The sequence below is a fragment of the Leguminivora glycinivorella genome, chromosome 13, assembly GCF_023078275.1.
Source record: "Leguminivora glycinivorella isolate SPB_JAAS2020 chromosome 13, LegGlyc_1.1, whole genome shotgun sequence".
In the NCBI taxonomy this organism is placed as follows: Eukaryota; Metazoa; Arthropoda; class Insecta; order Lepidoptera; family Tortricidae; genus Leguminivora; species Leguminivora glycinivorella.
Window position 1 is genome coordinate 22060461 of NC_062983.1, and position 19559 is coordinate 22080019.

General features: G+C 41.3%; 1 protein-coding gene across 1 annotated transcript in view; it reads right to left on the bottom strand.

Moving 5' to 3' along the window:
• Window positions 1-18285, bottom strand: part of LOC125232589 (ribosome quality control complex subunit NEMF homolog) — a 21140-nt gene extending 2855 nt beyond the window's left edge. Inside the window, exons 1-15 of the mRNA XM_048138315.1 lie at window positions 18138-18285; window positions 17750-17921; window positions 17162-17364; window positions 16359-16495; window positions 15686-15861; window positions 14985-15179; window positions 14291-14473; window positions 13185-13378; window positions 12265-12460; window positions 10805-10983; window positions 9229-9400; window positions 5231-5372; window positions 4280-4422; window positions 4100-4169; window positions 3219-3421 (exon numbers count right to left, since the gene is read on the bottom strand). Of these exons, the coding sequence (XP_047994272.1) occupies window positions 3219-3421; window positions 4100-4169; window positions 4280-4422; window positions 5231-5372; window positions 9229-9400; window positions 10805-10983; window positions 12265-12460; window positions 13185-13378; window positions 14291-14473; window positions 14985-15179; window positions 15686-15861; window positions 16359-16495; window positions 17162-17364; window positions 17750-17921; window positions 18138-18193 (2421 nt within the window). The 5' untranslated portion in view covers window positions 18194-18285. The remainder of the gene's footprint in view (window positions 1-3218; window positions 3422-4099; window positions 4170-4279; window positions 4423-5230; window positions 5373-9228; window positions 9401-10804; window positions 10984-12264; window positions 12461-13184; window positions 13379-14290; window positions 14474-14984; window positions 15180-15685; window positions 15862-16358; window positions 16496-17161; window positions 17365-17749; window positions 17922-18137) is intronic.
• Window positions 18286-19559: the final 1274 nt, after the last annotated feature.

Sequence of the window (19559 nt, forward strand, 5' to 3'; positions counted from 1 at the left end):
AAAAATTACAATGGTATGTGGCTGATTCTTAGCGGCCCGAAATGTATTACAAAAACACCTAAATACTATTTTTTTCAGCCTTCTAGCTCAAAAAATAAAGATTTTACACTCGGGTTAGATTTTTTTGAAAAAAAAATTATCCAAATCGGTCCAAAAAAATGTCTATATATACGAAAATATAAAATTCGTGTGGCACTATTGTGCCACCGAAAGCCCAAATCTGAAGTCCATTTTGGTCTATCTCTTATCGTTTCCGAGATATAACGTCTTGAAAGTACGAAATGTACTAAACTTCTACTATTTGTTTGTGAAATCGTTGCTATCACATTCCATCAGGCGCTCATGACTAAATTGTATGGAAGAGTCGAAATCCGACTCGCACTTAACCAATTATCGTAGAAAGTTGTGTTTCGACGTAAAACGATGAGGTGTTATAAGTTTGACGTGTCTATCTGTCTCTGTGTGTGTGTTTGTGTGTGTGTGTGTGTATGTGTGTGTCTGTCTGTGGCATCGCATCGTGTCGTAGCTCCTGAACGGATCTACCGATTTTGATTTATTTTTTTGTTTATAAAAGGTGAATTAGTCGAGTGTTTTTTATTTATATTAGCTGTAGGTGAGGGCCTTTCTTCCCGTGGGAGAAGGCGACTGTGGGATGTGGGTTAAATTGTGGCGTAGGCGAGAGGCCGGCAACCTGTCACTGCAATGTCACAGTTTCGTTTTCTTTCAACCCCTTATTTGCCAACAGTGGCACTGAAACCTGAGTAGTTTCATGTGCTCTGCCTACCCCTTCATGGGACACAGGCGTGATTGTATGTATATGTAGCTGTAGGTGATGGCCGCTGGTCCAAGATGGTCGCCGCCACAAAAAAAAATATTTATTTATTATGGATTACAGAGGCAAGCCTGATCGCGCGATAAATGATAAAACCAGCAGGGTTAGCACATGATTGCCGCGAGAGTATGTCACCGCGAGATAGACTACCGGTTCTTATGTCATTAATACAATTACGACAAAGACGTGTCATCTCATCTATCTCGCGGCGACATACTCTCGCGGCAATCATGTGCTAGGCCTAAAGGGGCGGCTCATTCTGCGATTCTATCGCCGCGATACATGTATATGGCGGCGGCCGCGAGTTTCGCGGCCCGTTCACTGGTGACGACCTTCACGCGGCGCAATAGAATTCTATGTCGGCTGCTCGCGAGCGGTCTGTTTGTTAACACTTTCGAAACCGGGCTCTACGCGGCGCTACGACATTTTCGCTACATACGGGGAAACCCATGTAATCGGCTACGCTTCTACGAGCGGTGTGCCCGACAGTCGGGTTCTTGGTAGCGAAAGTGTTAATGTAGGTAAGAATTTAGAATGGCGGCATTTTATGAACATCAAAAGAGTGAGCCTTCAGTATTTGTACTATTATATTCTGTGATATTCGTACTATTAGTAAGTGCGAAAAGGATGGCCTGGCGCGACCATGCTATCGGTGCTGATTTTTAACCGCCGCCTCAAATCTCAAAGGAAGGGGTTCTCAATTCGTCTGTATTTTATTTTTTATGTTTGTTCCTCGATATCTCCGTCGCTACTGGACCGATTTTGAATTTTTTTTTTTTGATAGTATATGAATACAGATTGGTCCCATTTTTCTCAGAACCCAGTTCTGATGATGGGATCCTGGAGAAATCGAGAGAATTCCTCAAATCTGAAAGGCATACATATGGTGATTTTTGTGTTTTTAAAGGAATGGCATGCATTTACTTACGGAACAGTGACATTTAGTGCAGTGGAACTGCTGATGATGGTCAGAACGGAACTCCTCAAATCTGAACGGCACGCTTATAGTGACTTTGGTATTTTTATAAGAACAGCATGCACTTACGTCCAGAACAGTGACATTTGGTGCAGTGGAACTCCTGATGTTGGTCAGAACGGAACTCCTCAGATCTGAACGGCACGCTTATAGTGACTTTAGTATTTTTATAAAAACAGCATGCACTTACCTCTAGAACATCTTGAACGTAAAAAATGTAGGTAAGTAGGTACTTAACATACAATTCGGTACTTGAATTCCAAAACACAAGAAATATGACTAAAGAAAGAGCCCCCTACAAAAAGAAAGAAATAAAAACCTTAAATTATAAATTTAAAAAACCCCCGACACAAAAAAAGGTGAATTAAATTAAAAATTAAATAAAAAAAGGGTGAAAAAAACTAAAAGTGCGAGCTTTCAAAAAGTAATAAAATAACTAAATAAGTAGCTCTAGGAATACCTTCCTTCCTTCTTACGACATACCTACCTTCTTCTTCTTAGGAATATCTACCTACCTTCTACCTTCTTACGAAATACGTAAGATGAAAACCTAACTACGAAATTCTTGAACGTAAAAATTTTGGTACTTAAACATAAAATTACTTGAATTCTTAAACACAAGAAATATGACAAAATAAATTATTAATTATTATTCTCTTTATTGATTTCCATTATTAATTAATGGTAAAGTGTTGTCGCGTCGGGGGACCGCTCTTTGCCTGTCTAACTTGAAACTTAAAAACTAAATATTTACACAGCTAAACTAACATAATAAATGTTTAACAAAAAATTCACTAGGTACATACATTAAACTAACTATCTGAACATGAACAATGTAACTATACAACCAAAATGTCAAAGGAAGTATTAGAATTACAAGTAACGTATATGTTTACAACCAAACAAACTACATAAGTGCTGAGCAAAAATTTCAACACCCAATCTTAAAATAAGACTAAAGACTGCATCGGAAACACAACCGTCAACGACGTCTGCCCTTACGCTAGTATTGAGAGCGGTCCCCCGACGCGACAACACTTTACCATTAATTAATAATGGAAATCAATAAAGAGAATAATAATTAATAATTTATTTTGTCATATTTCTTGTGTTTAAGAATTCAAGTAATTTTATGTTTAAGTACCAAAATTTTTACGTTCAAGAATTTCGTAGTTAGGTTTTCATCTTACGTATTTCGTAAGAAGGTAGAAGGTAGGTAGATATTCCTAAGAAGAAGAAGGTAGGTATGTCGTAAGAAGGAAGGAAGGTATTCCTAGAGCTACTTATTTAGTTATTTTATTACTTTTTGAAAGCTCGCACTTTTAGTTTTTTTCACCCTTTTTTTATTTAATTTTTAATTTAATTCACCTTTTTTTGTGTCGGGGGTTTTTTTTGGTCATATGAATATACCTGCAGTATGCTCATCGTGAGCGCGCGGTCCTCTTCATCTTGATCCTTGTACTTCTCTCTAATCTTCTTAAGCTTGCTGCGCTGCCCGCGCTTCACGCCTGGCTCCTTCTTCTCCTCCTTCTTATCTTCTTTCTTCTGCTGTTCTTTGTTCTTCTTGCCGGCCTTCTTTGGTAGGGAGGGGAATGATAGGGGCTTGTCGTCACCTGGTATTATGGATATATTTATTTGTATCGTTTTTGTCAAATGGTTTCCTTTTTAAATGTCTTTACTTGTCATGTGAACAAGGCGATATCGAGGGTTGTGTGACTAAAACTCGTATCTCAGTTCACATCTTCGCTGCGGCAATTAACTCTCAGTTAACAAAACATTGTATAGGGTCTTTCGGGCCAGAACCGCAGCGAACGTGTTAAGTGACATCGTATGACTCACCTCGCATCTTCATCTTGATACTAAAGCGATTATTGTACGAATTTGAGTGGTAAGAACGAGCATAACTATACGAGGTTGAGTCACATAGCAAGCAATATGTTTTTTTTATACCACGTCGGTGGCAAACAGGTATACGGTCCGCATGGTGGAAAGATGTCACCATAACCTATGGACGTCTGCTACTCAAGGGGTGTCACATGCGCGTTGTACACTCCTTTTTTTGAAGAACCCCATACTGTAATTCATTGGGAATACCTCGGCATCTCATTCCACAGTCGGAGCGTTCGCGGGAGGAAATTTCTCTGAAACCGCACGGTGCGCGACCATTTAGGTTGCAAGGTGTGTGGTGTGGGTGAGTGCCCTGTCGATGGCGAGCGGTGTGATGATGAAAAGTGGCCGCGTCTCATTGATTAATCTTTTCCCTTTTATTATCTTTTTGATGAAATACTTACTGTTGTTTGATACTTCTGATATCGTCCGCGTTTTCGACTGCATTATAACTTCTCCTGTTCCGTGATCGACCTGTGATAAAAAAGGACTCTAGTGTAATTATTCAACATTTTGTTTAAGGACTACTTGAAGTTATGAAGATTTTTAACTTAGTTTAAAATGATATTGCTTTTTCAATTAACCTTGATATGCGTGTCCGGGAAGGATTCATCGTCGCTCTCGCTGTCCTCTTCAATGTCCTCTAAGGCGGGCTTGTTGTCGCTAGGGGGCTCTTTCTCGGAACTCTTCTCTTTCTCTTGAGATTTGTCGTCTTCGTCTGATCCATCTAAGAAAAAACAGTAAGTAGATACATTTTAAAATAAATTTGGATTATATGGTATCATTGGATGTTCACAACTTTTTTTTCATTTCATTTATTTCATTTAACAATACTTGATTGTGTTTGAAATTCTCTCGGAAGGGTTTCCACGGAAGACCAGCGTCGAGATCCTTAAGTGGTATCTTAACATTAAGCTGAGTAGAGACTCTTTCAGTGACGCATAGCAATAAATTAGTCGTCCTGTCTATGTAATTCCTAAATTTAAGCGTTTTCTGAATACATTTCTTCTTTCTTTCTTTCTTTAAATTAAAAACATAAAAAATACAATATAAGAAAATTTGTAAAAAATAAGTCTTTACAGTGTGTATGGTCTAAGGGTGAATGAATGACTTTTATTTCATGAGTACCTAACTATCGGCATAAGAAAATACAATATTTTGTAATGAGTCCGGATAAAAACATCCTACTGACTGCGCCAATAAATGTAAAGCTACTTACTAGTAACATTGTTCGAAACGTTTCTGAACTTAAGTGAATGTAAGGTTGTTTTTATACTAGTACATACAAATTGTTGATTGTTAATTGAACACTTGGTTGTTTTGTTTCATTCGTATTGATTATTGCCTATTTTTCTTGTATGGTCAGCCCATAGAGGTTAAGTAGTTACCGATTTATTGAATGCCACCATAATATATGACTATCATCAGAGCTGAGATGGTTTCCGAGATGATAGAAGCGGAGTCCGATTCTCCCTCAGCGGAATCCCGACTGTCCTACCGACTGTGCCAATAATGTAAAGAAAAAAAAATGTTACCATCATCTGAGACTGCAATCTCCTCGTCCCCCTCGTCTATCGTTAAAGCCGTTGTAGCTTCAGACACCACAGACGAGGCGTCGTCCTCTGGAACCGTAGACTTGCGCTCGCCTTTGTGCCGTTCTATGCAGCTGTCTTCTAGCTGTACGTGGAAAATAATAGTGTTCGATAAGTATTTATTCTTATATCAAGAACGGTTACAATATACCAGTTACACTTGCTAAAACTTGCAGTATGATTAATATGAACGATCAAAGCAAGGTCAAACGCTAAGTCGTAAATTGTATATTACATACAATTTAAAAATAAAAACGTCAATGTCAAGTGAAAAAACGTATATTTGTTTACTTCGCAAATATTATTAAAATATAATGATAAATCAACTCAGTGATGCTTAATAGTATACGAAATGAAATGAAAGCAAATCATAAGCCACTATGGAAGAAAGTTTTGCTGTGAATTTGGTGCAATTTATCTACATAGTGCAAATTAATTTTTTGTTGCTTTTTGGAATTTATTTATGTTGTTTTCATTGCTGTGCCCTATTTTGGTGTTTCGTACGTTTCTGTTTGCATGCAGAATTCCTACTGGTGTTTACTTTTAAAGTGAAATCAAGTGGTGTAATCTTGTATATATATTTGTACATTTTGTTAGTATGCAAGCCGCATCTCAACCAACCACGACATATTCATGTCATTTATGCCCGAAGTCGTTTCAAACCCCTAAGGGTTTAAACATTCACAAAACGAAGTGCCATCGCACCTGTGTTAGCCAAGATGATGCCCCACTGAACTTGAATCACTCGCAATCAGCTCATCCTACTCCTCATTCTTTACATCTAGAGCTAAGTCAACTCAAGAACAACGTTAAAGTCGTTAAGCGAATTCCCCGCGGGGCCAGAATCGCCGTGGCAACTCACCTCACACAACTGGTACAAAACTGTTATGAGTCAAACTTATCTCAAGACTGGCACAACCTGCTTGTTTTCCCATTTGCGATATTACATGCCAAAGACGATGATAAACATACATCACTGACACAGAAAATTAAAAATAATTGTTTACCCCATTCTGTCCCGCCGGTTATACAAGAAGAGCGTCCAAAAACCATAAATAAAATTAAAATAATTGAAAATAAGATCATTGATGGAGATCTTAAAGGTGCCGCTCGCCTACTTTTCTCCAGTGATGAGTTGTCTCCCAACAACCATGACACCCTACTGGCTCTACAAGCAAAGCACCCTACTGCTCCCACAACCCCCTTTTTCTTTGATCCTCCTTTACCGACCGAAGCATGTCTGCACATCGAAGACGTCGATGTCTACAACGCTATCATTTCCTTTAAAAATGGTTCGGCGGCTGGCTTGGATGGCCTGGCTCCACAGCACCTAAAAGATCTGACGGCCCCATGTGTCGGAGACGCAGGCGTAAAACTCACTGCATGTATTACTAAATTGATAAATTTTATGTACACAGGCGGCGTCCACCCAGACATTGTACCTATTATATACGGAGCTAATTTAATTGCGCTCACTAAAAAAGACGGAGGCGTCCGTCCAATCGCCGTGGGCTCTACTTTTCGCCGTTTGGCGTCTAAAATTGCAGTTCGGTACATTTTGGCAAAATTACAAAAAACTTTTGAACCTGTTCAATTAGGTTTCGGGGTTAGAGGAGGGTGTGAAGCCGCTGTGCATGCTCTAAGGTCTTACTTGGATACCGAGCAATGTGAGGTTTTGCTGAAAATTGATGTGAAAAATGCCTTTAACTCTTTAAACAGGGACGTTTTCCTGTCTGAGGTGAAATCTCACATCCCTGAAATATATAATTACTTACTCCATTGCTATGGGGATCCATCGAAGCTGGTGTATCATTCAAACGAACTATCATCTGAAGTTGGGTGCCAGCAGGGAGACCCTTTGGGGCCGGCTATTTTTAGTTTAGGTATAAATCAGATAATTAAAAATTTATCATCAAAATTCAACGTGTGGTATTTGGACGACGGGACTCTCGGTGGTGACGTGGATTCAGTACTAGCCGACCTCTCGCTTATAATTGACAAATTCAAATCTATCGGGCTTACTTTGAATTTCGACAAATGCGAACTTTACATTCCAAATTCCTGTGTTGATGTTAACAGTCTGTTGCAAAAGTTCAACCACCTGGCACCAAATATTAAAACTCTAAATACAAACACTTAGCCTTTTAGGATCCCCAATATTTGAGGAAAGTTTTCCTAAGTATATTCAAAATTCGATATCAAAATTCCAGGATCACTCTCACCGTTTATTTGAATTAAGTTCGCATTATGCACTAACCATTATTAAGTTTTGTCTTTTCATTCCAAAATTAACGTACGTACTTCGTTGCTGCCCTTTGTGGAAGCATCATGATCTGTTAACACGAGTAGATAATTTAATTAAATACAATTTGGAGAAAATTCTTAACGTTCAGTTCAGTGACCGCTCATGGTGTCAAGGGGCGCTTCCCATTAGACACGGAGGTTTGGGCATCCGTAGCATGTCCGGGGTAGCTCTGCCTGCTTTTTTATCGTCTGCACATAGTTCCTTGGGTCTCGTAGGTAAAATACTTCGCACAAACTATGAGATCTCGGGCTTGGAAGACGCGAAAAATGCATGGCTGCAAACTTGCCCCGGACAAAGCATCCCTGAACATCCGGAGTCACAGATGAATTGGGACGACCCAAAGTGCAAACTGACTCTGACCTCCCTTCTAAACCATAACAACGCCGCCGAAAAAGCTAGACTCCTTGCTGTCGCAACCAGAGAGGCTGGGCACTGGCTTCACGCACATCCTTCCTCTAAACTCGGAACCTTCTTAGAGCCCAACACGCTTCGGTTGTCCATTTGCCTTCGTTTGGGTATGCCAGTTTGTGTTCCCCATCGCTGCCCCTGCGGTGCGCAAGTAGACCAGTTAGGGCACCACGGTCTCTCTTGCCAGAAAAGCGCGGGCCGCTTCTCCAGGCATGCCGCCCTTAACGACATCATCCGTCGGACTCTTGCATCGGTCAATGTGCCCGCTATTTTAGAGCCATCCGGCATTTCACGAAGTGACGGCAAGAGACCCGACGGGATGTCTTTGGTTCCGTGGAGTATGGGTCGGGTGCTGGTGTGGGACGCAACCTGCGTTGACACGCTAGCCCCTTCACATCTCCACGGAACTTCTGTGAAGGCGGCAGCTGCTGCAGAGGCGGCCGAAAATGTAAAAATCGGCAAATACCGCGGCCTCGGCGCCGAATACAGTTTCGTTCCATTCGGCGTCGAGACCCTGGGTCCTTGGGGTTCGGGCGCCCTGAGTCTCTTTGGAGAACTTTCGAAGAGACTCAGGGATACAACTGGCGACCGTAGAGCTGGCAGTTACCTCGCTCAACGAATCAGTTTGGCAGTCCAGCGAGGTAACGCAGCCAGCATCTGCGGCACCTTGCCGCGGGGACCTTTTTTAGATTTAGTTTAGGTTTAGTTTTTTATTATTTCTATGTATAGGAATTTTTGTATTTAGAATAATTATTAATAAAAAATGACAAATGTAAAAAAAAAAAAAAAAAAAATTACATACATACATACAATCACGCCTATATCCCGTAAAAGGGTAGGCAGAGCACATGAAACTACTAAAGCTTCAGTGCCACTCTTGGCAAAATAAGGGGTTGAAAGAAAACGAAACTGTGGCATTGCAGTGACAGGTTGCCAGCCTCTCGCCTACGCCACAATTTAACCCAAATCCCATAGTCGCCTTCTACGACACCCACGGGAAGAAAGGGGGTGGTGAAATTCTTAACCCGTCACCACACAGGCAATTGGATATTAGTCATTTTGAAAAGGCGAGAGAGGTTACAAGATGTCACGTATGTACAAAGTCACGTATGTAAGGTAATGTTTGAAAAAAATGGCCCATCATCCGATTTTGAAATAATTTCAATAGTTTCACTTGAGGTGAAAAATAAAACTACACAGTTTCGGAGCAAAATATAAATAACCTTACCCTAAACAGGAAGCTGAAGCCGAGCTGCAAATGCTGTGGCAGTAAATAGTTCTTCTTCCCTCGGATCATGAAGGAGCCGGTGGTCAAGTACTCGCCGGTGGGCGCTGACTTCGACACCTGGGGCGCGTGCACCCACCACGCGCTCGTGAGGACTTTAGCCTCCCACGCCACACTGTCAACAAGACGATTATTTTAAAAGTGCGAGACCGCGGTCCGGGCGCTTCATCGCATCTCGAGAGATAACTCGTAAGAAGGTTAAGACGATATGTACGCAACAATGTGTGCTCGGTTCAGTTCCTGATATGTTTGATGAGTCACGCAAACAAGTGAAAAATTACCCTTTTTATATTTGGATAGATGACCAAGTATAAGCTTCCCTCTGCACAGCGCCTTCTAGCGTATCATTGACTACTTAAACTGTACCTGTATCACAGTATAATAAAGAGTACTATCGTACAGTATGGCAATCCCGCTCCTCGCTGAAAGTGCCGCCCACCCCCTCTCGGTTACCTCACAGTTACCGCCTGTCAAAAACGCGACCAGTCAACCTGTCATATCTCACTCATACAAACATGGAACGCGTTCAGCTACACGAAATTAGAATGTGTGCTTGGAACGCGCCTCTTTCATACATTTGATCGCCAGTGTCCGAGATGTGCCTGTATGCATTATGCAACAGCCGCTTACCCCGCTTCTCAAGTGTTTTCGGCGGCAAGGCTCCGCCTAGGTTCTTGATGATTAAAGAGGAGGCTCCAGAAACGTCGGCGTGCAGGAGCTCGTTTTGCTACATTTCCTACTACTTATGGATTGTACGTCGAAACATCGTTAGCGCGATGCAGGAATCCTGTCTGTCTGCACAGCGCCATCTAGCGTACAATTGAGCAAACTTTACCTGTACGCTACAGCAGCCTGCCTCGCTTCACTTTTCGGCGGTACAGTAGGCTTGTGTCGTTCACGAACTGTTAGGAATAAAATCCCATCAATGACCGAAATGAACTGAATCTTTCCGTGCTCTGAGAATCGGTCTTTGCTCATTTAGTTCAGTATATGATCGGCGAACGCGAGCGGTTTGGATCAAGAACGAGTGTGTGACTGCGCCGATCGAGAGCTACTTAGCAGAGCAACAAAAAAAGTCAAGTTTTCATATTAAACTTCGGTTACTTACAACCTTTCGGCCCAGAATGTTACTATCTGTTTACTATTCATATCATTTTGACACTATTTGGTCCCATTCGTTCTGATCTTTCCGATTGCAGTGGTCGCTGGTCTGTCTGAACTAAATGAGCAAAAGTCCTAAAAGAGCGAACTAGTTCGTGGGAGCGATTGAACGAGATCGGAGCGCTCCGATCAACGAACGAAACAGCACAAGCCTACGGTACAGGCCTGCCTGGTTTCTTGATGATAATAGAGAAGGCTCCGGAGAACTCTACGTGCACGTTTGACGAGAAGCCTGTGCTCATTTTCCTACATCCCTTCATAACTACTTATAGATTCTGCGTCGACACATCGTTAGCGCGTTGCAGGAATCCTCCCTGTCTGCACAGCGCCATCTAGCGTACAATTGATTAAACTGTACCTGTATGCAACAGCGGCTTGCCCCGCTTCGCCCAGTGTTTTCGGCGGCACGGGCCCGCCCGGGTTCTTGATGATGATGGAGGATGCTCCAGAAACGTCGGCGTGCACGTACACATCAGTGGAACGCATGTATCGCTTCACGAGGAGCTCGTTTTGCTGCTGATCGCGGCCGCCTATCACCTGGAGAAACATGAGAATTGTTGAGGTACAAGAGTACCATTGAAAGCTTTAGACACAGTAATGAACCAATGACGAATACGTAGACGATACCAAAATGCCCAGATAACTATTTGAGCTATTTGGATTTAGGCTAGTTAATGTTTGACCAAACCACTAAGAAAACTGCTTTTTCAGTACAGATGGTGTTTTTTTACGCACCAGTGCGAGAAGTGGTTCATTATATGATAGGTCGAAACTTTGAAAGCTCATCTGTACTGAAAAACGTCGTACGATACATGTGCGAAAAGGAAATTCGTAACTCGTGTCGATTTAAAACACTCCCTTCGGTCGTGTTTTAATTTATCGCCCGCCACTCGTTTCGAACTTCCTTTTTTACGCACTTGTATCGTAATGTACTATTTCAGTACAGAATGTACAGATGGTGTTTTTCTTACGCACTAGTGCGAGAAGCGATTCATTATATACCGGGTCGAACTTCAGAGGGCCATCTGTACTGAAAAACGTCGTACGATACACGTGCGAAAAGGAAATTCTCAACTCATGTCGATTTAAAACACTCCCTTCGGTCGTGTTTTCATTTATCGCCACTCGTTTCGAGCTTCCTTTTTCGCACTTGTAATGTACTATTTCGTAGTTATCGATAAAATTAGATGAATCAGTAAACTTTTCAAACCAAAAGATACCCCGCCTCATTAACTTTGCTGAATTTGCTTATTGTTTGTACAGAAAGACATTGTTTAGTACGGCGTGATGTTCTATTTATTCTACCTTGGTTACCACAATTTATTTGAAGCCGACTGTACTTAATATTGTCTTCGGTTACCGCGATAGTTACTCATGAAATAAAACTATGGAAACGGATTAAATCGCGTATAATGAATTTAAAATACATCCCGACGTTTCGAACTCTTTACAGCGTTCGTGGTCACCCGTTGACCACGAACGCTGTAAAGAGTTCGAAACGTCGGGATGTATTTTAAATTCATTATACGCGATTTAATCCGTTTCCATAGTTTTATTTCCGACTGTACTTCTTACCAGACATCATCCTCCTTGCGTTATTCCGGCATTTGCCACGGCTCATGGGATCTCTGGCGTCCGCTTTGACAACTAATCCCAAGATTTGGCGTAGGCACTAGTTTTTACGAAAGAGACTGCCATCTGACCTTCCAACCCGAAGGGTAAACTAGACCTTATTGGAATTAGCCCGGTTTCCTCACGATGTTTTCCTTCACCGAAAAGCGACTGGCAAATAACATTATTTGGTCTTTATCTACTCACCAAGTAGTTATCGGACGATATGAACCAGAAGAACTTCTCGAACCAGTAGGTCCTCCTGGCCTTGCTGATGGAGCTGATGGTCTGGGCCTCCTTGAGGGTCTGTTTGGTTTTCCGTTCAGCGCTCTTGAGGGCTTTGTCCGCTGACTCCAGGGTTTTCTGCTGCTTCTTGGCTGCGTTACGTTTCATGTCGTAGTATCTGGATAAATGCAAATATTTCAAATTATTCAGAAGAAAGCAAGACGAAGAAAGCGATATGAGAATAAGGTATACTCGTTCTCGGATTATTTTTGTTTCTAGACACACATTTGTCTGGAGCTGGAACCAAAATAAGGTAGAAAATAAAAAGCATCAAACCAAGGTATGTGCTTATGTGCAAATTAAAGACTCTTATTGTAAGAATTGTTGCTTTAAATGTATAATGGTAGATAATGGTACCGGACCGGATGTGTCTATTTAAAAACCTGAGAACCCGTTTCACCCCCTAAAGTACTACATATACTATACTCACTTTATGGCATGTCGTGATAAAGTTGCATCTGTCTAAATAGGATTTAATTCACTTGGACAACTAGTTGAGCACCATATTACGTTTTTATTAGGTTTGACGACCGGTCTGGCTCAGTCGGTAGTGACCCTGCCTGCTGAGCCGCGGTCCCAGGTTCGAATCCCGGTAAGGGCATTTATTTGTGTGATGAGCACAGATATTTGTTCCTGAGTCATGGATGTTTTCTATGTATATAAGTATGTATTTATCTATTTAAGTATGTATATCGTCGCTTAGCACCCATAGTACAAGCTTTGCTTAGTTTGGGGCTAAGTTGATCTGTGTAAGGTGTCCCCCAATATATATTTATTTATTTTATTTATATTGTCTGGGTAGATATAGTTATTTGTAGTGTAGATTCCAAACCTATACTCACTTCCTAGCATTAGCGAAGGCAGTGAGCGACAGGTCGATGTCGACACACATAGGCGGCACCTCATCTTCATACGGATCAGAAAGGGACAGCGTGATGTGGTTGGTATCCAGCTTGAGGTGCTTGATGCAGGAGGCGATGGGGTCGACGTTCTCCTGGGCCGTCTTCACAAGGAGCTTTATGTCGTCCCACGACATCTGTTGGAAGAAGTAACAAATTTTTATTAGAATAGAATAGAATGTTTATAGTCTACAGTAAAATTCACAAGAGTAGGCTGCGAATTGTTGTAGAGAAGGCAGTGAACATTTTCGTTTCCAAAATCGTGAACCTTGGGACGAACATACGTTCTGTACGGCAATGTAGCTTACGAGAAATTAATAGGGTTTACACAACTTGATATCCATTTGTGAGTGTGTATAGAAAAAAAAATGAATGATGTGATTTTTGACAACCCATGATAGCGTAAAAGCATAGCGCGAGTTAATCTTCGATTTTGTATTTTCTGTACGTTACTTAGTAAACTATTATTTATTCTGAGCCAAAGCTGACCTGGTTGGCGATGGCAGCTTGAATAGCTAGTTCAGCTTGCTCTACGAGCGGCTCGTTCCTTGAGATCAGCTCAGCAGCTTGCCGGTCTGTCACTTGCAGCTCTTCCAGCTCGTTCACGCGCTTCTCGCTCTAACACTGACCTGGTTGGCGATGGCAGCTTGTATAGCTAGTCTAGCTTGCTCCACGAGCGGCTCGTTCCTTGAGATCAGCTCAGCAGCTTGCCGGTCCGTCACTTGCAGCTCTTCCAGCTCGTTCACGCGCTTCTCGCTCTAACACTGACCTGGTTGGCGATGGCAGCTTGTATAGCTAGTCTAGCTTGCTCCACGAGCGGCTCGTTCCTTGAGATCAGCTCAGCAGCTTGCCGGTCCGTCACTTGCAGCTCTTCCAGCTCGTTCACTCGCTTCTCGCTCTAACACTGACCTGGTTGGCGATGGCAGCTTGTATAGCTAGTCTAGCTTGCTCCACGAGCGGCTCGTTCCTGGAGATCAGCTCAGCAGCTTGTCAGTCCGTCACTTGCAGCTCTTCCAGCTCGTTTACTCGCTTCTCGCTCTAACACTGACCTGGTTGGCGATGGCAGCTTGAATAGCTAGTCTAGCTTGCTCCACGAGCGGCTCGTTCCTGGAGATCAGCTCAGCAGCTTGTCGGTCCGTCACTTGCAGCTCTTCCAGCTCGTTCACGCGCTTCTCGTGGTCTTTGCGGACGTTCTGCAGCTTCTTCATGGCTTCTCGCTCCACTTGGATAGTCTGGAAGGAGACAGGAATATTAGGATGGTGTGTGTGTAAATATTATTTAATTATTATTATTATTCATATAAGTTACAGTAAAACGAAGGCACTGTGAAACTAAAAAAATGCAATATAAAGAAAACAATAGGTACAAAGTAAAAATTACCCAACAGAAGAAAAAAATAAAAACATTCTATTTGGGCGACGACGTAACAGCGTGGCTCCGTTGCGTAATTTTTATCGCCTGGCTGCGACTGAGGCCGCTCTTTTTTCTTCTGAATTATGTAACCCTGGTACCACACATCAGTACGGAAAGAGAATAGCTACCTTAAAGTCGATCTTCTGTCCCTCCAACGCCGAGTAGAACTCATTCACCGCCCTGTCAAAGGAGTCGTACTCCGCATAGGGCTGTGTCCTGTGCTGAGCGTACAGCATGGGGTGGAACTCCATGTTGGTGAGAAAAAAGGCCTCCTTCTTCTGATTTATGAAACTCTAGTACATAAGTTGCATACGGAAAGAGAATAGCTACCTTCAAGTCGATCTTTTGTCCCTCCAACGCCGAGTAGAACTCGTCCACCGCCCTGTCGAAGGTGTCGTACTCCGCGTACGGCTGCGCCTTGTGTTGAGCGTACAGCATGGGGTGGAACTCCACGTTGGTGAGGAAGAAGGGGTCTTCGCCTGGCTGCGGCTGCGGACGCTCCTCTTTCTTCTGAGTTATGAAACCCTGGTACAAACAATAATAAATGCATAGATATGTATAGATATAGCTACTTGTTTGCAAATTGTCCCATATTAGGGTAAGATTAGCAGTTTTTTTTCGTGGTCAGTGTTAGAAGAACATGCTTGATATTTGACAACCTTTATTGCACAAAAAAAAACCTTACTGTATAAAAGACATACTGAACACCACAAAGTATTCTCTACCAGTCAACCTCTAGGCAAAGCAGAGATTGTGAGAAGTGCAATTTTAAGAGCCCATTATAGGATGATTATGTATGATGCAGATTATTATAATGGATGCTTTTTTGCATTAATAAATTGGACTCTATTTACTTTTTTTTATCACGTCGGTGGCAAACAGGCATACGGTCCGCCTGATGGAAAGCGGTCACCGTAACCTCATCGCCAACCCATTAGAAACTTGTACACTCCTTTTTTAAGAGACCCATATTGTAGTTCATTAACGATCAATCAAGTCAATTTTGATTGGCAGTATTCCTTATATGGTACCTTTGCCACTTCTCGCCTGGCAGTGGCCATCAGCTCCTCAGCCTTCTTCACGGCCTCCACCAGCTTGTCAAGGTCACGTTCTATGGAGAAACCCTTCCCGGGCTCCGCACTAATCTTCATGTTGCCCGTGAGACCAGACTCCAGGAGGACATGGTCTATTATCGCTGGACCATATTCTGCGGGAAAAAAATCCATACTAATATTATAAATAGGAAAGTGTATGTGACTGTTTGTTTGTCCGTCTTTCACGGCAAAATGGAGCGACGAACTGACAAGATTTTTTGTGGAGATAGTTGAAGGGATGGAGAGTGATATAGGCTACTTTTTATCTCCTTCTAACCCCCCACTTCCTTAAAATAGGGGGTGGAAGTTTGTATGGAGCCGCAGGCAAAAGCCAGTAGTGGAAATAAAAGATGAAAGAGCCAGAAGAGCATACATAAGTCAAATAAAGGAAAAACTCAATGTCGTGCCGTAACAGGTTATCAAAGTGAAGGCAGAAGATCAAGACACATGGAAATTGCTCCACCGGCAAGAGTTTAAGACGATGTTGATTAGAAAGAAACAGTTATTTATCAAAGCGGTACAAAGACCTCTCACTATTTGTCATAATTTTAATTTAACGATAATGGATATCATTCAACCAATATCTTTATTAATTTGTTAACTAACCTACCTAGGTTGGGGTTGAGTATTTTCTTGAGATTGTCTCCGGGTTTGCTGTTGCCTAATATTTTCTTCAAGCCTTCTGCATCTGGTGGATCAAAGTTTGACTTTGCCCGGTCTAGGGGATATTTTTCTTTCACTGCAAACCTGTATGTACAAGTAAAAGAAAGTGATTGGTTTAAAAACTATTTTGGCATGATTATTCACAAGTTTCAAAACATGTTATAAAATAGTACATTACGATACAAGTGCGTAAAAAAGGAAGTTCGAAACGAGTGGCGATAAATTAAAACACGACCGAAGGGAGTGTTTTAAATCGACACGAGTTCCGAATTTCCTTTTCGCACGTGTATCGTACGACATTTTTCATATAATGAACCACTTCTCGCACTAGTGCGTAAAAAAATCACCATCTGTACTGAAAAATAAATTTATTCTTCAAATTAAAATGCAACATTAATGAGGAATAGTACATTATGATACAAGTGCGTAAAAAAGGAAGTTTGAAACGAGTGGCGATACATTAAAACACAACTGACTGGAGTGTTTTAAACCCACACGAGTTACGAATTTCCTTTCCGCACGTGTATTGTACGATGTTTTCAGTACAGATGGCCCACCGAAGTTTCGACCTGGCATATAATGAACCATTTCTCGCACTAGTGTGTGCGCAGAACTATCAAAAAATAAATTTGCTAGAAAAGATAGAGAACTTGTAAGCTATGAAAAACAATTTCACACACATGGTGGTTAACACATGGGGTGACACTGAAATATAAGTTGAATTTCTCAAAATAACATGTTACTACAAACCTAACTTTATCCCCCTCCACATGGGGCCGCAGCACATTGAGTATCGTCCACTCGTAGTCTGTCAGCACTATGTTGCCCCGGTCATATAACTCTAAGATCACATGATATGCTGCTTCTCCACTCCCAAACTGTAGGTCTATGATACGGTCAATGCCAAGCTGTGTGAGTTTCTCCAGGCGCTTGTTCTTGAGATGTTTACGAAGCTGGAAAATAATTGATAGGTAAATAGCTGGATCATTTCAGTTTAGACTTGTGGAGGTTGATACCAAAAGATTGAGAAGAAAAATAAGTTCAGTATTTGAGACTGTTTAGAATATGAAACTTTTTGCTGTGTAAACATATTTATAGTTATTTTTCCATGAAGTTGCAAAGGTAAGAATTATATGATGTACACAATAAGGCTAAATAATTGTTATCATATTTCAACAAACTATATTAAAGTTCTTAAATAGGTATAGCACCACAATATGTCACTATAAATTCATAATTCACTGATGCATTTCAATAATCTTGGATTGAGAAATAAAAAAGTAGGTATGTATATTGTATTCAAGTGGTATGCTGAATTCGAAAAATAAAATCACCAACCTTCATAGTGAACCCTGAAGGTGCTACATTCTTGGGCCATTCAAACTGTGTTGTGTGAAACCTGTTGGCTGACTCCAGCAGCAGCACGGCCTTCTCCTCGGACCGCTGCAGCCGGATCAGGTACGACTTGTTGTCTATGTCGTACACCTGGTTCACTCGCATGCCCACCAGCCTAGACAAAAATCATCGTCAACAACAAACATAGCTGTTCCAAGCATATTAATGCAAAAAACTAACCGCTACACTAAGAAAACGTAGCCTGAATTGTGTGTATGAATAACTACTGTAAAATATTTGAGATAACAGTTAAGTGTTTTATTAAAATTGCACCAGAGTAATGTTTTTTTGGAGATTTAGATTGTGTTTTCTAAAGACGAAGATAACTTACTTTTGTAGCTCGGTGACCATGCATATTATATCGTAGGTATTAAAACGAGTCTTCATTTTGAAGACGAATTATTTTCTATATCACTTATTTAACAAAAACTACGTTTTTTTGCAATTTTTCAGCACAACACGTACACCATCGACGCATGTAGTTGTCAGCTGTCAGTCACTTGTCAAACTGAAGTGGACGTTTTAGAGGGGTTTTTAATTTTGGTAACCTCATGTCTGTGTGTGACTTGGCCAACCACTTCGCAAACTTAGAATTTTTGCGAATAAAGTACTAAGGGCAAAATAAATAACTAAAAATACAAGTCCTAGTTGACTAGCAAGAGTTGAAGGAAGAAGTACTTGGCTATAGAAAGTAAAACTTCTAATCTCCATAACTTAGGCGAATAACCATGAATCGCTGTGGTGTCTCATCGACGTACGTTTTTATTGTATTATGATATATAAGGCAAACGAGCAGTCGGATCGCCTGGTGGTAAGTGACTGCCGCTGCGCATGGACATCTAGGTACAACAATATCAAAGGAGTTGAAAGTGCGTTGTCGCCATTTAAAATGGGAATATGCTCTTTTCTTGAGGATTGTATAGGTTTGGAAACACTAACGGCGACAATTCTGTGCGAGACAGGAAGTTTCTAGAGAAGTGCACAGTTGATGACTGCCAACTCTGCCAAGTTGCCAATTTTGTAACATGTGAATTAGTGGTACGGCGCACTATGGGGGAAATTCCAGTTTGGCAGCAGGTACAATTAGGTATATCCTGCAAATCTCCTCCCTAGTCCATGTGACAAATAAATAGGAATACAGTTATAAATATTTATTTTTAATTAAATAAAATCAACAATTCCAACTAAAGTCTAGTCTAATTTATTGTAAATGCACAAAATGCATAGTGGCGTGTTTTAAAACTCCTTCCAACACATCAGTTATTTTGTAACAAATCACTAAAACGGATTGTTAATAGTTAACATAAACTTTTAGAACTCTAAATGCCTTTGTAAAATTTTCCGTATTTCTTCCAAGTTGTTTGTTCAAAATATCATTATTTAATTCCTTGCGAGGGCGAATCCAGAACTCATGTCGTGACCCCCCTTACTCGCCTGCAGTGTTAGCACATGGCAGTATGTCGCTGCGAGATAGACTACCCGTCCTTATGTCATTAATACAATTAGAAGAAGACATATGATCGTAAATTAAATATAACAAAATCATACCATCCCATACATTAAAATGCGACCGCCTACGAACGTGCTTACACTCCACCACACATAGATGGCGCCACAAAAAATGCCTTGTTGCCACCGATTATTTTTAGATTGGCATTAAGTGTCAATTCCGAGCCGTAAATCTATGTCAAAAGTGACACTTTTAACGCCATCTACAAGTATAATCGAACCTATATATTTTGTTTTATTTATG